Source organism: Thrips palmi, unplaced genomic scaffold, assembly GCF_012932325.1.
Source record: "Thrips palmi isolate BJ-2018 unplaced genomic scaffold, TpBJ-2018v1 HiC_scaffold_7, whole genome shotgun sequence".
NCBI lineage: Eukaryota > Metazoa > Arthropoda > Insecta > Thysanoptera > Thripidae > Thrips > Thrips palmi.
In genome coordinates this window covers 2,866,293-2,881,448 of record NW_023144634.1, presented here as the reverse complement: position 1 = coordinate 2,881,448, position 15,156 = coordinate 2,866,293, and the positions used below count along the sequence as shown (strand labels likewise).

The window sequence follows — 15,156 nt, the reverse complement described above, 5'->3', positions numbered from 1 at the left end:
CTTCCTTCTCTCTGCCACAGCCTGGGCGGCTCGGCCTCCAGACTCCGCGGGTCCATGCCGGCCCTCCAGGCCCGCCGCCAGGCCGCCGGCTCGGACAATGACCCCGGCAAGCACGTCCGTCAATCCCTCAATCGTGACCCGCCCCACGCGACGCGCGCACACACACTCACACAGTGCAGAGAGAAATTGCATTTACCGGCACAAAACGCGCGCCTCCCGCGCACCGCCAAGGCACTGCCAAGGGAAAGGCGGAGGGAGGGAGGGAGAACCCTTTCACTGCGCGGACCAACTTCGGCAAGTTCGGCGCGGTGTCCATCGGCGCGCCCAGCCTCTTCACGTCGGCCTCGCACGGTGGGCCAGAAGACCGGTGGAAGCAGCCAAAACTCTGGACGCGTAGCTCCGGCGTCGCTAAAAAGGCCTCGAACCGAACGTGTGACCCCACCATTGAATAGCTCTCCGGACGAGGAATCCATTGGTGGGGTCACACGTTGGGTTCGAGTCCTGGGGTACGTCTAGTTTAGGGGGGTGCTCGGCGTGTTGGGCGTGCTAGGCGTGCTAGGCTCTGCTCGGCGTGCTGAGGCGCAGTTGAAACGTTGTAGGCCCTTGCTGCAAGGCGGTGCTGCGGAGCGAACGAAGATTTAAAAGTGTAGTGGCGAGTGGCAGGTTATCTTTGCGGTGTTAAGTGTGAAAATGTCGAACAACTTCAGTTTAATTAAAGCAACAGAATTTATGACAACCTAAGCACTGCAGACGACGCCACTCGCCACTACACTTTTAAATCTTCGTTCGCTCCGCAGCACCGCCTTGCAGCAAGGGCCTACAACGTTTCAACTGCGCCTCAGCACGCCGAGCAGAGCCTAGCACGCCTAGCACGCCCAACACGCCGAGCACCCCCCTAAACTAGACGTACCCCTGTTTAGCGACTCTGGAGCTCAAAACGCGTTCTGGTCCAGTGCGCAGTGGCGGTCGTCCGCGCCACTGCAGACGGACAGCGGCCTGCCCGCCGTCGCGCGACAAGCTGTTCGACGTGTCGACCCGAAGCGCGTTCAAGAGGCAATCAAGCTTCCACCGCGGCGCGCCGAAGAAGAACCACACAGCAAAAAGCGAGCGAATCTTTGATTGAGTGAAACTAATCAAGCCAGGCGGCGGCCAGAAGGGGGGCAGGCGTGGCGGCAGTGCCAAGGCAGTGCAGGCAGCAGCACATGCGGCAGCTGGTGGTCTTGAAACCCAGATCGGAGCAGCGCGGAGCAGCGCGAAGAGGGACATTGCTAGGAACGGGTTCCTCCTCAAGAGAACTACTCTCCTGAGTGCCCCTCCCCTTCCCCTCCACCTCTCGCTCTGCGTGTATGAGATTGCGCTGCACCGGCCCCAGACGGCCGGCGTGCTTCCAGCGTGCTTCCAGCCGGGCAGTGCAGGCCCCACCACCAACCAGCACGACGGCCACACGTCATGACTGACACCCTTCCGAATCCACTGGGTCTTTTCCCTCGAACCCATTTTCAGCCTCCTAAAAGCACGGCAAGTAAACAGATGAATCTAACGCGTTCCGTTGTTTCAGGCTTCACGCTGCGGCATAGACAACATAGGGACTAGACGAGAAGCCAGCCTATGCTGCCGTGCTTTTGGCCTGTCCGGTTTATTGCCCCCCTTTGTGGCGTCCGAGGCGAGCAGTCCCGGAGACAGCCAGAGGGGATGAAGCGAGGGTGGCGGGGATTTTTATGACCGGTGTACGTGGTGTACTTCGGGAAGCTCCGAAGAGCTCGGCTCGCCTTCGGCTCGCCTATCCGCTCGTGCTCTCCGGGACTCCGAGCCAGCCCCGAGCGGCGCACAGCTGGCGGTGGGGGGAGCCGCCTCCTCACCGGTTGTAAAACTCCCCGCCACCCTCGCTTCACCCCCTTTGGTCGTCTCCGGATCTCGAGCGTTTTCGGACGCCACAGGGGGGGCAATAAAAATCCGTCTTTTTATTGCCATTTCTTGTCTAGTCCCTATGTTGTCTATGCGCTGCGGGCAGGCAGGCAGGCAGGCAGGCAGGCAGGCAGGCAGGCAGGCAGGCAGGCAGGCAGGCAGGCAGGCAGGCAGGCAGGCAGGCAGGCAGGCAGGCAGGCAGGCAGGCAGGCAGGCAGGCAGGCAGGCAGGCAGGCGGGCGGGCGGGCCGCGCCCGGCCCATGACGACAGGCCCATTTCTCAATTCAATCCCTCAAGACTGGAGGGACATTTCCAGGCCTGTTCTGTTCTCACGTCAGCCGCTAGGCCGCCAGGCCGCCACCACAGAGCCTGATGAGACGGTCTCGGCGCGACGCGGCGCGGCGGTTTGGATATGAAAGCGACGCCGTGGAGCAGCGCGCCTCGCGGCGCCGGGCCGGGCGCCACCACGACGAGCTTGACGTGCCCCGCGAGGCGTCGCGGCGGAGCGGCGTCGTCGCGCGGCGTCGTCGCGCGGCGCCTGGGACAAATTGAAGGGTGTCCGAGCGGTTCTAGGTTGCCGGGGCGGCCGGGGCTCGGTTCTCTTCGGCGTTGCCGCGCCTCGCCGTGCTTCCCAAATCACAGACGGGCCGACACGAGGCCGCGACCGGCCCCGCGGCCATGCCTTTGGCGACGCCCCCCCCCCCCCACACACACACACACGTCGTATTTTCACCGAGCTGCACATTCTACTGCACTGATAGCGCGGCCGGCAGCCGCCACTCGGAAAAAGGCACGAAACGGCGGATAAATACCCGTGCCCGCGCACACAGTCACGTTGAGGGGGAATGAGGCTGGAACGGGTCCGGGCACGATGAACCCCGAGACGTCGTCGCCGGGCACACCGTCAGGCAGACGAACCGAGCGCCGCCAACACGCACGCGGCGCCAGTGACTCATGCGTCCGGGCCACGCCGTGTGTGTGTGTGTGTGTGTGTGTGTGTGTGTGAGTGAGTGTTCGTGTGTGTGTCCATGTGTCCGTGTGTGTGTGTGTGTGTGTGTGTGTGTGTGTGAGTGTTCGTGTGTGTGTCCATGTGTTCGTGTGTGTGAGTGTGTCCGTGTGTCGCACCGCGGCACCGCGCCGCATGGGCCGAATCAACGCGACTGTCCGCGCAAAGACCGCTGCCTTTTTAATAATGACAAACGAGCGGCGCCCTGCCGGCCAGCCGACGGCCAGCCGACGGCCAGCGAGAGTCAACCGAATGGCGGTGATTAGGATGGCGCGGGTTTCGCGTCGGAGAGATCGCCAAACATTTCGGCAGCAGTGCCGCGGCAGTGTCTCGCCAGTGCCATGGGCGATCCATGATCCATCCGGCGAAACTGGATCGTAGTGCCCTTTATTAGCCGGCTCCACTCTGTCTCTCTCGCACTCTCGCGGCGCCGCGTGGGGGAGCGAGAGAGACAGAGCGCCGAGGGCACACTGTGCGGCACACTGTGCGGCCCGGGCCTCAGGCGACAGCAAGACGGCGCCCCAATCACACGGAGAGAGTACCACAACAGCACGGAAGCACCTTCGCCTTTCAAAAGCCGCGCGCTCGTCGTCGCTGCTGGTCCCGGTCCGGGGTTCGATCCCCGGCCGCGCCGAAAACGGCCGCATTGGAATCCCGTTGCCTTTCCGAACTGCGCGGAAACGGAAACCGTGCGCGAAATCAGCAATCGGCGGTGGGCTCGACCGCGATGGATGATGGATTTTGAGTCGGACCGGTTCGGTTCGGGTTCAAGTTCGGGTTCGGGCCGGTTCGAGGATTCTGCCGCAGCGAGACTCCTCACACGCCGGCGCTGCGACGCTAACGCCAATCAACACCACGCCGCGCAGGCAGGGCACAGTGGGCTAGAAGACCGGTGGAGGCGGACAAAACTCTAGACGTGTTTTGAGCTGCAGAGTCGCTAAACAGGCCTCGAACCGAACATGTGACCCCACCAATGGATTCATCGTTTGGAGAGCAATCCATTGGTGGGGTCACACGTTCGGTTCGAGTCCCATTCAGCGACTCTGGAGCTCAAAACGCGTCTAGAGTTTTGTCCGCCTCCACCGGTCTTCTGGCCCACTGTGCAGGGCAGGCAGCGCCTCAAAGGTCGGCCAGCGGATCATCTCAAATAAACGAATTACTGCGGCGCTTTCACTTTATTGGTACAAATAAGCCATCACTCACGGCGGGACGGGCCGCCCGCGGGGTCGCGCAAGGGTGCGAGAGAGAGGGAGGCACGGTCCGATCGGCGGCCTCACGGGTGCGAGAGAGAGGGAGCGAGGGGCCGATCGGCGGCCTACTTGCGGCGGGCCTAGAGACCGCGCCTGCGGAGGGTTGCACAGAAACACACGTAATCCTCGGCAAAACGGCTAGGATGTGCTGCCAGGGCAATTACCCCCGCCCCCGGCGCGTGCACTGTACAGTCCCAAGCAACACCCACGACGGCAGGCCGCGGCGAGGCCAAGGGGTGAGTACAGTCCGCGCCAAAGCCTCGGCCACGGGGCGCCACTGTGAGTCAGGTCGGGGAGCGGCCGGCCGTCGCAGGCCGTCGGGGTGCGGAGGGCAGGCCGGGCCGGCGGCATGCGGCTGGACGTCGAGGACGTCGTGGGCGTGCCTCGTCAAGGTCGCCGTCATCCGTCATGCATCAACGGGCGCGTGGCGGCGCGTGGCGGGGCGTGTCTGGCACCCTGGCCCTTGGCGCCCCGTGGGCATCGAAGCTCCTCAAACACGGCGGCAACGGGCACAGCAGGGCACAGCGCCACGGGCTGGGACAGCTGGGACAGCAGACAGATGGGCCCAGCCCGCCTGGCTGGCTGTCTCAGGCTGGAGGGCTGGAGGCCGCCGCGCCCCTGCAACGCCACCCTCCCCCTCACGCTCACGGCCATGCCCCTCACGGCCACGCACGCCGCGCGCCGCACGCACCGGCCGGCTCCCCCGCCGGCGGAGGGCGAGGGTGGCGAGGGTGGCAGGGCCCGGCCCTAGGGCCCGGCCCTAAGCACACCGTCAGCACCCACCACGCCCACTGCGGCTGGGGCTGGGATTCCGCGGAGGGGTAATGACCCCGGCTGGCGGCGCGAGCGAGGGTGGCCAGTCATCGACTCGCTAGTTTGGGGACGGCCCCCGACAAGACAAGCCGAGGGCTTGGCTAGAGCATTCCGCACGCCGGCTGGGGAGGGGGAGGGGGAGGGGAGCACCCTCTCGGAAGGAAGGGGCGGATTGGTGACAGATGGGTGGAGATAAAAGGGAGACAAGACATCCAACTCATTCCTCTCAGGCTTTCAGTGAAGAAAGCTCACTCCCAACCACTTTCAGGCAATGATGGAATGTGGCCATGGTTCTTCACTTTTTACGATGATGGTACCGCAAAAGAAAAGGGAAATGAATCATTTCTGTCTCCGTGAACGGTAGTCACAATCCCTTCTGACTGTCCATATTTCCAGGTCCAATACATTGGTCCAATACAAGAGTTGAGGTTTCATTCCGGGAAAGACCACTGTGTTAGAGAAGTAGAACATAACAGAGTACGACGCAGCTGGCTTTCAGACATGCAGTGCAGTTGAGCGTAAGACAGCGATCAGGTCAGCTGCTGGAGAAGTGAGGTTAGAGCTCAATCACAAAGTAAGAGATTTGATTTGTTTTAAACCCATGATAACAGGCACAAGCCCAAATTGAAATAAACCAATCGTTGCTTAATCTAGTCCAATTTTACAACTTTTTGCCAAATGTGTGCACAGCAAACAAACAACAGAAATCTATTGGTCTTGGAATAAAGGGGCAATAATATCCAATAATCATGAAAAATTAAAACAGGAATGGAAAATGGTCTTCCCGCTTCCCAGAAACTACCCTGATACGGTTTGGTGTCAAGAGACTACAGGGAAGATTGGTCATCCCCATTCAAACAAGCCACCCAACAAAAATAAACAAGTGTCACTTGAACATTTTTAATTATCTGTGAATGACAACTGTCACCAACAAATCGTTACATGGTGGTTGATCGCTCAGACACCAGCGGTGACAAAATTTGAACATGTTTCCTCACGAGAGGATCCCAATCACCTGTAGTGCACTGGCCTGCCGTCTGCCGTGGCGTAGACTACTTACCTTGAAACGTTATTACATGGCGAATATCCAGAATAGGAGGTATTCCAAAGGTGCGGTAAATCACTAATCACTGAGCACGAACACAAGCACTTCACAAACACTGACCGATCATTCAAACCGCGCCAAAACGTTACATTCAAAACATAATCACCGCCACACAAATATTTTGCCGAGCCCGACGGACGGCCAACGGCCACTGAGGATGATGCTAGGTTAGCTAAAGAGGCGAGCGCACTCCGGCACGCGACACGTAAAACTCGCGGTAGGTGGCGCTAGTGTACTTTAGACCCCGGGAAGTCCACGGGAGTCCGTTAGTTTCACTCACAACTTCGTAGTCTTGCAAGATAAGCCCGTAAAGTAAGCGAGCCAATTGTGGATGACACTCCAAGCTTTCCAATGATGCAAATTATATCTCCTTTAGAATCTCACAACGAGAGCTAAAGTTCTAAAACTGTACCCGGCATGGCCGCCGTTTGCTTCCCTATGGCGCCCCTGGCGCCCCTAGCGGTCAAAACTTGTGGCTTGTGCCTACTTCCACTTCCTATCCTACCCTACCCTGTTTGTTTACGTCGTGTCTCGTTGGAAATTCTTGTCGTCTGTTGTCGAAGTGTCAAAAGTTATGGAACAAGCAGAAGCCAGCATAAGAAAGCTCCTCTCTGGAGAAGCCCTGGACGAGGATGACGAGCTGTGCGACTTCACCCTGGCCGCGCAGAATGAAGCGACAGGTGAGTGGTCTAGGAACGTCACCTCATTGAACTGGCGATCCGATCACATCAGCAGTTCAATAACCTCACCACGTATGGTGGCAGTCCTAAGACCTTTACCGATTCTGCCGCTCGCCTTCCCTTCTTACTACTACTTCTTACTTGTCGTAGAAAGTCTCTCTTTGGTATACATTGCTCACTAAGAGTGTGCTCATTGTAGAATCTTGTTTTTACATCTAATACTTTCACAGCTGCCAAAGGCGTTACTCCAACTACACCATCGGATTACATTCCAATCCTGGGAAACACTGTCACCTACATTGCAATGGGAGTGCTATTTAACTCCCAGGGTGAAGTCCTCATGATGCAAGAGGCCAAAAGTTCCTGTGCAGGACAGTGGTATTTACCGGCAGGAAGAGTAAATCCTGGAGAAAATCTAGAGGTATTTGATTTTTTAATATTACTTTCTAGGTTTAGGCTAAATGTTTTCGTGGACTGATTGAATTCTTTTTGCTGTAGGAAGCTGTTGTAAGAGAAGTATTGGAAGAAACTGGTTTGGAAATGCAGCCTACTACATTATTAATGGTTGAATGTGCCAGTAAAGCATGGTTCCGGTTTGTGTTCACAGGAAACGTGACAGGTTTGTTCCAGCTGCCTCAATTGATATACTTCTCATGTAGTTTACTTTCATGAAAGAAACTTTCACATTTTTTTACTTTGGTCTCTGAAGGAGGAAAGCTGAAAACACCTGCTGATGCCGACAGTGAGTCTCTGCAAGCAAAATGGATTCAAGATATTAATGAATTGAGCCTTAGAGCGTCAGACATTCACAGCATCATTGAAATGGCCCGTGAGCACCAAAGCTCTGTCTCAAATAATCATTCAATACATTCTAATGTATTGCCAGCAATCAAGCCTCACAAAAAGTTGCTCCTGAGACTTGTTGTTTGTGCTAGACAAAAGAGCAGGTGAGGTGCATGTTATTTAAAGTTTTGATTGGGTGTGAGTTAAACTAATCAATTTAAAATATTCCAGCAATCGACTCCATGTCTTGCTGTCAGAGAAGACTGAAGTTCATCTTCCAATGTGTGAGATTAACCACAATAGAAATCTTCATTCGTTACTTCTCAAATTCATGATTGTGAGTATGTTCATATTCATGGTATTCATGTTCTTCAATTCCTGTTGCTCAAACTCTGTTTTTCTTTATTGTAGGAGATTTTTGGGGCAGATGTTCCATCTCACAAACCTCATGGATTGATGTCTGTGGAACACTGTGGAAAACCAGAGGCAATGCATGATGGACTATGCCTTACCATGCTTGTTTCCTTCAAAGTGCCTCTCGAAGATGTATTCCCAATAGACAAATATTCTTGGGGTCAGGTTTCAAGAGATCTTGGAGAGAAATTACTTGCATGCCTGCCAAAGAACATGACACTTCCTCTGCACGTGATTCGGTAGAGTCAGCTACAAGGGTAGAGATTTACTTAACAGTATTGCCAGCCTGATATTTTCTTTTACTTATTTTAATTTATTCTCTTATTAAATCCACTCATAAAGTAGGCTTCTTTTATGGGACAGAAAACTGGTGGCGGGGGAAATTTATCAAAGATTCCATACATCCCCTAAACATTGAACCACTCCAATATTCATCTCAGTTAGGTGTGAACTTCAATCAAGTTTTAAGTAATTTTGTTTTGATTTCAGTAGAAAGTTGTTTAAATTTTGTATTAATCTGTAACAACAGCAATATGTCATGTGCCTTTGAAGTTTTCCAAAGTATTCTCTGTAAAATTTTGGTTTGTGCCGTTCACATTCAAAATTACCTAGTTCATACTTTCTTGTAATGTTACTTCTGTAGAACAGTGCAGCTCTCTTTCTAGAGCAAACATACAACCCTTGTTTTAAACAAAATCCATCCACTTATATTTTTTTTAATGGTTTTCTTCTAACCCATCGAAACTTTGAATGGTGCGGTAGTGGAATTTAAATTAATCTTTGGAAGTACCTGAGGCTGAGGTGTAGGTCTGGTACCTATGCTATGCTCAATAATACTTTATTTTGTGTGTTGTTTTATTTAAGAAAAGATAATATATCATCAAGAATTTATGATTGTTTTGTTTTGTACTTCACATTACTTATGTTAAGTCTAGATAGGTTCCTTCATCCAAATTGTTATTGCTTCAATTTTGCCTTTCCTCGTCACTTCAGTATCTTGTTTATCTGAAAAGGTAGTGAATGTAGGGTGAAGCAAGGTGTAGTAACAAATTACTCATTTCATTATTACTATTTATAGATTTTATTGGCATGATAGACTGTTACCTCTCATAAAAGATTTTTTAGTAAATGTTTTCTAACTCTGAAAATTGTGTTCTTTTATTGGCGGAGAGAGCAGTGGAAACAAAATCACCTGTCTTACTACATCAAACGTACTTTATTCAACAATGGTTATGGTGTAAGTAGTATTTACAAACCACTTTCATACAATAATAACATGCTCTCAACTTAAAAACAAGAGAAAATTAAATTAGAACAGTCATTAATCACATATATTTTGTCATGCAACAGTAGAAATGCATCACTATTTCATAGCTCATGCATCTATTCTAATACAAACCACTAGATTTGTAGCCATTTGGAACATAAAACGCCCAAAAACATATCACTGTCAAGAATAATAAAAGAGAATGGTCCCTCAGTAGATGAAAAAAGGATATAATATGCAGTAGCCATAAATAAATCATTTGACAAGAAAATAAAAAAAAAGCTAGACAATAAGCAAGACATTGTAGAGCTTTCCGCTCATCTGGAGTATTTCTACATTGAACCACTAGCTATAAATAAGAAATAGTATTCTCACGATTAAAACAGTACAACAAGGGCGGGCAGAGGAGGACTAAACTTGGCTTCATTTTTTAAAATTTTTTTTAAGGTGTGAATAAAGATCTAATATCTATTCCGCCTATTTTCAAAACCAGGTGGTCCAGCTCTTTTGAAAAAGAGTTCACGACCAAATTGATCAGGAGTACGCTGGGCGCCCATGGTAAGCTGAGGGCGCCTGAACTGTTGAGGTGGAGGAGGAGGTCCATTGCCTCGGAATAGCATTGCAATTAGAAGATACAAGCCACCAACTAGTTTACCCACAAGTTCTATCACACCTAAGACGATTGGAGTTAATGTTCTCATTAAAAATGAAAATTCGTGCAAGAGTTTCAATGAGAAATTACCAGCATATTCCACACACTTAGCAAGTCCAATAACAATGCCTACAATTGCTGTGCTTAGGAACAAGAAAATCTCTTTCCAATTATGGATTACAACTTGGCCAAGTACTTTCATATCATCTACTGTAATTGTGTGTTTATCAGGCACTGGGACAGAGCCCTCTTTTTCTGCACAGTCATTCTCAGGAACAGATTGTGACGGTTTAGAGGGTGATTCCTTTTTCGAGGATGGATTGTCATTCTCAGAGGATGATTCCTTTTTGGAGGAAGGATTTTCGTTCATAGAATGGATACTTGTTTTGATGCGGCTCTTCAATGAGTCTACATTGTCGGATATAGTTTTGGACAAGCTAGGAGCAGCAGCCGCAGGAGCAATGACTTCCTCATTTACTTTTCTGAAAACAAATAAGCAGACCTTGTTTTTCTTAATCCAAAAATTAATTGTTGTTTTAAAAACGTAAAATTAAAACCATACCTAATGACTTTCAGCCTCACTTCCACTGCATTGTCTTCAAAACGAATTTGCCTTATTTGAAACCAGTAGAAGCCAAAAGCAACATCCTGAAGCTTGGTCCAAAGGCAATGCCCTGCTGCTGGAGCTCCAATAGTATCTGGGCCTGAAATTTTTAAGTTTCTGTATAATAGGAACATTCAGTCCAAATCAAAAAATAGATAGCAATCATCAAACTTACTGGTAATGCCTAACCACTTTCCACCACGGTAAAAGGAAATCAGTTTCAGCTGAACTCTCTCAATATCAACTTGTAATTCCGTTTCGGACTTATGAAGAACAACCACATCTCTGAAATTTCATACGATTTAAAACGATTCATTGAAAAGTGATGCAAGAACTACTGATGTGAAGCATGAATGCATATACAACACGCAACATAATTTTAAAAGAACCCACCTATACAGTCTAAGGGTGTCGACATATCTGCGTTCCTGATAATGCCCCAGGAAAAGCCGTTTGCCTAGTCGCTTCTTGACAAAGTTTCTGATTTCAGCTTCTTCAGGGCTCAAATCAGATGTGACGTCGGTTGAAGTCGAAGAGATAGACGGGGATGGTGAGGGATTTCTGGAGGAGGCCATGTCCTAAAGAGAAACAAACACTTAATAAGGAGGCTATGGCTACCTGTCAAATGATGGTGTCAGGAGTCAAGCAGCAGACTTTTTCATTCACAATGGAAGATAAAACTAAGTGCTCTATTCTATTCGTAAACAGATACAGAAACATGCACGATAGATACAGTCAGATACATAAGCGAAAACGAAACAGGTGCCGGAGCAGGCACATATACCAAAAACTCATAAATTAACCATTTGAGTGTCTTTCGTAACTGCCTACACCAAACCACCCAGAGCAGGAAACTGCTGCCGAAAGAACAAGTACAATTCATGTACACTTACTATGTACAAAGAGATGTGAAAGAATCATTCGGGCTTGTTCTTCTGCTAGTGTTTGGGGTTATGGTGGTGGTTGCGAATCAAAACAACAACAAAACAACAACAGTGTAGCGGGGGAAGGGGAGGGGGGAGGGGCCGGGGTTGCGGGGAATGTCAATGTCACCTGTGGAGATTGGTGATTAGGTGACTCTGCCGCTAGAAGGGTGGCAGGCAGTGGCAGGTCCAAGTGTTGGAAAATTCAGGCAAATGAACAGTAGGCTAGCTTGAGCTGCTTGAGCAAATATCCATTTATATTTCAAAAGTTGTGAAAAGCATATGGAATACAATGTTGAAATAGCAACAATACAAAATATTATACAATGATAAAAGGGCTATCAGCAAGACAGTATTGATAACGTTAAGAGTGGAAGATAAAGGTAAGTAGAAGACAGATTTTCAGTTTACTAAAACTATTTCTGCTAAAATATGGTGGATGTTACTTAAAATATTAATCAGCCTCATTAGTGTTTTAATTTTAAAGTTTTCTAAAACTAATTAACACAGAAAATCTAGGTATCTTTACTAACAATAACTTAAAGTATTACATACAAGACACTCAGCACTCCAACAGCTGTGGTCAAGTACTTAAATTTTTTTAAATGTACACAAGAGTTTTTAATTAAAAATAGTAGTCTTAATTTTTCTTGTTGACAAGACTGAGAAGAGTTGTGCGTACCTAAAGGTGAACTTTCTCTAAAATTTAGACCCACTTTCTACAGAATTTTTACCAACCATGAGATGACATTCATAGTCCAGAATTTATTTAAGTTGGCTCTGGGTAGACATAACTACAACACAAATGCCTTCACCTAATAATACTGTAGGGTAACAACTGTGAACTATAAAGCACATTGGTTTTTGTTATTACTGTAATAATGTCTGTGCTCTTTTTTATACCCGCTTTCAGAGTGACTATTTGGTTAAGGATTTGAAAAGGCAGACTAATAATTTACCGTCCCTAACTTTCTTGGACGACAATGAGGGTGCAACAAGCACAAGGAGGGAAATAAATTGTGCCCATATTATGTAGATAAAATGGGATGGCCTCCCTTGTTCAACCATCCAGTTTAGCCATGATTTTTCCTCCATCCCGAAATATGGCACTGAAGTACTGACACAGAATTCTATCCATATAATCATCTTTACCTCGGTAAGAGGAGGGTAGGAAACCTTCCATGAATCCAATGTGTCCTCCCCTAGCAGTCACAACTGCTGCTATGTTTTTGCATTTGTTGAACTCATCTACTGGTATGGCTGTAAAAACAAAAAAGGATAAAGTTTTAAAATGCATTTAAGCATTATTACATGTCCTAAATATAAAACATACCATCAAGAGGTTGAAATGGATCATCAGCTGCGCTGAGGCAAAGCGTTGGGATTTGAAACTGGTGCAACTTTGTGTGAAGGGTAGCATCTGAGTAGTATTCATTAGTATCCGAGTATCCAAAAGCCTTGCAAGTGAATTTACTGTCAAATTCGCGAATGGTACGGCTCTGCAAAAGAAACGTACATGATAAGATCACATTGTACAGCAAACCAAAGAAGAACAATGCCCTCATGTTAAAATAGGGGACACAAACCTTAAAAGTATCATCAAGATTACCCCAATCCAAATGATTTTGCCTGGAAATAGAAAAACAGTTTAACTAACAGTTCAGAGTTAGCTAGAAAATACACATTTCTTGGATTTTAGCTGTACTTTTTCAGTGTTTGGCATAATAGATCAGCCAAGTGCTTGTTGAGCATCATGTTCAAACCAGGCTTTTCAATGCTTTCGCAAGCTTTGAATAAATCCCATGGTACGGATATCAACATTGCCGCAGCCAGTTCGGATCTGACAGACTTTCCTCTTCTTGAAATATAATTACCCAAAACCAACCTGAAACGAAAATAGAATAAGAAATAGAGGCAAAAGTGCGTGCCTAAAAACCAGAAACAGAGTATCATTTTATTTTCTTCTTCAAAGAATGTCACTAACCCGCCCATGGAAATTCCTGTAGCTGCCAGAGGAACATTTGGATTCTTTGCTTTGATGAGTTTTATAGCTTCTGCAAGATCTTCACCATTGCAGGCATTGTAAAGCCTGGGTGTCTGATCAAAACAAGTAAAAATCAAAACTGTTTTGGGAATTTGACACTAGTTAGTCAATTATTTGAGACAGTAGCGACAATACCTTGAGAACAACACCACCAAGTCCGCGGTTGTTGAAAACAACAGTTCTAAACCCACTGCGGTTTACAGCTTGGACAAGGCATCTTATGTATTCAGCTTGGCTGGATCCAGTGAGACCAGGTAAAATGAGAAGGATAGGGGAATTTTCTGTGCAGTTGTCTTCTAACCAATCAAGAGCCAGTTGTCCTCCATCAGGCAAATCCAAAACCTCCCTAGAAACAAACAAAAATTGAAAAATAATCTGAACGACATTCTTAAAATAAATTGATCTATCAATACAACTCGAGCACCTTTATTTAACGTGCCAAATGTTGTTGAGACAGTCATGAGACTTACCTTCGATAATGAACTTGTTTCATTAGTCGTTCTCGAAATACATTTGCTAAAACTGTTTGAGCTCGAGATTCAATGCACCAGATTGTTGGCCAGAATCGCTCTTTGAGAATAGGAACCTTCTGCTCCAGGAAAGAACGAAACTCTCCAGGTGCGCAAGCTAATTGAGGAACCTGCAAAAGTACACATCAATTAAAAATACTGGACAACTTCTATTAAAATTTTAAGCAGCATGCAATTCATAAATAAAAATAAGAGGAAGCGCTCAACAACTTTCAAAAATTTATCTTGGCGAGTAACCTCAACCTCACAATGTCATGAAGAAATTTTATGTAAAACCGTCATACTTTTAAACTTGAACCAACCTTCGCAACTTCGCAAATGTAGTAGATGACATAACCGGAGACGACGAACGCTGCCAAGTACCAGCGGGGTAGAAAATCCGAGTCCAGCGAAGGGATAGCAGACGACAAGAAATCCATTTCTGTGCAGTGTCTGCAGTGTCACGATGTCCGGAACTAGAGCACCTGGAGCAAAATCACCACCGACACGGCCGGAGAGGCCAGAGCAGTCCACTGTATTCCTTTAAATCCGGCACTGGAAGGCAGACAGAAAAGTTTTGCCACCCCGACGTCGTGGTTTTGGTTTCGGGCGCGGTGCACTGCTTCAGTGCCCGTCCGTCCCGTTCCCTTCCCGTGCCGTGCCGATGCCGGGACTCCACTCCACCCCCACCACTGCGACGCGGGCCGAAGTCCGCACGTGCCCCCCCCCCTCCCCTTCGAGCTTGAGCTTGGGGACTTCCACGGAGACTTCCCTTCCCTTCCCCACGACCGCGGCAGAGGCTCCATGCACAGCGCACTGCAGAGAGACCACAGAGAGACGACAAGATGGAGTGCGTGAAAAAGATGTGACTTGCCGGTAACCTCAATCTCTATTCAAGGCGTTGCTATCGCGCCGAAGGGATCCCCGAACTTATCCGCAGCGTTGGGCCCACAGGACACATGACGTACACTGTTCCCGGCTACACTCTAAATATGGGGTGCCCAGCAACTGGGCGCCTTTGTCGCCCGCCCCACATTTTAGGGTGCCAAATGTCGCCCAGCTCGGGGTGGACAAATCATACAGTAACCGGCCTTCTCCCATGGTAGCATGCTCAGGTGTCTAGATCCTGGGCGACTAAGGTGCCTAGATTCTGGGCACCTTCGGCACCTCAGTCGCTGCTGAGCCATGGGTGAAGGCAGGT

General features: G+C 48.9%; 4 protein-coding genes across 7 annotated transcripts in view; 1 reads left to right on the top strand and 3 right to left on the bottom strand.

The window, feature by feature from the left end:
• Nucleotides 1–6,230, bottom strand: part of LOC117652712 — a 196,551-nt gene extending 190,321 nt beyond the window's left edge. Inside the window, exon 1 of the mRNA XM_034397804.1 lies at nucleotides 6,035–6,230. The gene's annotated coding sequence lies outside the window, so the exon portion shown is untranslated. The remainder of the gene's footprint in view (nucleotides 1–6,034) is intronic.
• Nucleotides 6,231–6,565: 335 nt separating this feature from the next.
• Nucleotides 6,566–9,104, top strand: LOC117652329 (8-oxo-dGDP phosphatase NUDT18). 3 transcript variants are annotated; one of them, XM_034397157.1, is made up of 6 exons: nucleotides 6,566–6,759; nucleotides 6,990–7,180; nucleotides 7,258–7,378; nucleotides 7,469–7,706; nucleotides 7,774–7,879; nucleotides 7,954–9,104. In XM_034397157.1, exons 1-6 carry the CDS (start codon nucleotides 6,654–6,656, stop codon nucleotides 8,197–8,199), a joined length of 1,008 nt encoding a protein of 335 aa, XP_034253048.1. In that variant the 5' UTR covers nucleotides 6,566–6,653; the 3' UTR covers nucleotides 8,200–9,104. The 3 variants fall into 3 exon arrangements, with proteins under 3 accessions (XP_034253048.1, XP_034253049.1, XP_034253050.1); XM_034397158.1 differs by having other exon boundaries at nucleotides 6,618–6,759; nucleotides 6,959–7,180; XM_034397159.1 differs by lacking the exon at nucleotides 6,566–6,759 and adding an exon at nucleotides 6,783–6,912.
• Nucleotides 9,105–9,153: 49 nt separating this feature from the next.
• Nucleotides 9,154–11,509, bottom strand: LOC117652328. 2 transcript variants are annotated; one of them, XM_034397156.1, is made up of 5 exons: nucleotides 11,373–11,509; nucleotides 10,873–11,057; nucleotides 10,655–10,764; nucleotides 10,438–10,579; nucleotides 9,154–10,357 (listed from the first exon to the last, which is right to left on the bottom strand). In XM_034397156.1, exons 2-5 carry the CDS (start codon nucleotides 11,052–11,054, stop codon nucleotides 9,685–9,687), a joined length of 1,107 nt encoding a protein of 368 aa, XP_034253047.1. In that variant the 5' UTR covers nucleotides 11,055–11,057; nucleotides 11,373–11,509; the 3' UTR covers nucleotides 9,154–9,684. The 2 variants fall into 2 exon arrangements, with proteins under 2 accessions (XP_034253047.1, XP_034253045.1); XM_034397154.1 differs by having other exon boundaries at nucleotides 11,283–11,409.
• Nucleotides 11,510–11,632: 123 nt separating this feature from the next.
• LOC117652327 (protein ABHD1) lies at nucleotides 11,633–14,642 on the bottom strand. The gene is made up of 8 exons (XM_034397153.1): nucleotides 14,279–14,642; nucleotides 13,917–14,086; nucleotides 13,582–13,792; nucleotides 13,387–13,499; nucleotides 13,108–13,287; nucleotides 12,989–13,031; nucleotides 12,736–12,901; nucleotides 11,633–12,662 (listed from the first exon to the last, which is right to left on the bottom strand). The coding sequence occupies exons 1-8, from the start codon at nucleotides 14,393–14,395 to the stop codon at nucleotides 12,463–12,465; spliced, it is 1,200 nt and encodes a 399-aa protein (XP_034253044.1). The 5' UTR covers nucleotides 14,396–14,642; the 3' UTR covers nucleotides 11,633–12,462.
• Between the last annotated feature and the right edge of the window lie 514 nt (nucleotides 14,643–15,156).

What these genes read in the sequence shown, in the direction of transcription:
- LOC117652329 (XM_034397157.1), top strand. Translation starts at nt 6,654, where the DNA reads ATGGAACAAGCAGAAGCCAGCATAAGAAAGCTCCTCTCTGGAGAAGCC. An exon ending in ATCCTGGAGAAAATCTAGAG is followed by an intron (nt 7,181 to 7,257) that starts GTATTTGATTTT and finishes TTTTTGCTGTAG; the next exon opens with GAAGCTGTTGTAAGAGAAGT. An exon ending in GTTCACAGGAAACGTGACAG is followed by an intron (nt 7,379 to 7,468) that starts GTTTGTTCCAGC and finishes TGGTCTCTGAAG; the next exon opens with GAGGAAAGCTGAAAACACCT.
- LOC117652328 (XM_034397154.1), bottom strand. An exon ending in GACACCCTTAGACTGTATAG is followed by an intron (nt 10,765 to 10,872) that starts GTGGGTTCTTTT and finishes ATGAAATTTCAG; the next exon opens with AGATGTGGTTGTTCTTCATA. An exon ending in AAAGTGGTTAGGCATTACCA is followed by an intron (nt 10,580 to 10,654) that starts GTAAGTTTGATG and finishes TAAAAATTTCAG; the next exon opens with GCCCAGATACTATTGGAGCT.
- LOC117652327 (XM_034397153.1), bottom strand. Translation starts at nt 14,395, where the DNA reads ATGGATTTCTTGTCGTCTGCTATCCCTTCGCTGGACTCGGATTTTCTA. An exon ending in AAACAAGTTCATTATCGAAG is followed by an intron (nt 13,793 to 13,916) that starts GTAAGTCTCATG and finishes GTTTGTTTCTAG; the next exon opens with GGAGGTTTTGGATTTGCCTG. An exon ending in TTGGTGGTGTTGTTCTCAAG is followed by an intron (nt 13,500 to 13,581) that starts GTATTGTCGCTA and finishes TGTTTTGATCAG; the next exon opens with ACACCCAGGCTTTACAATGC.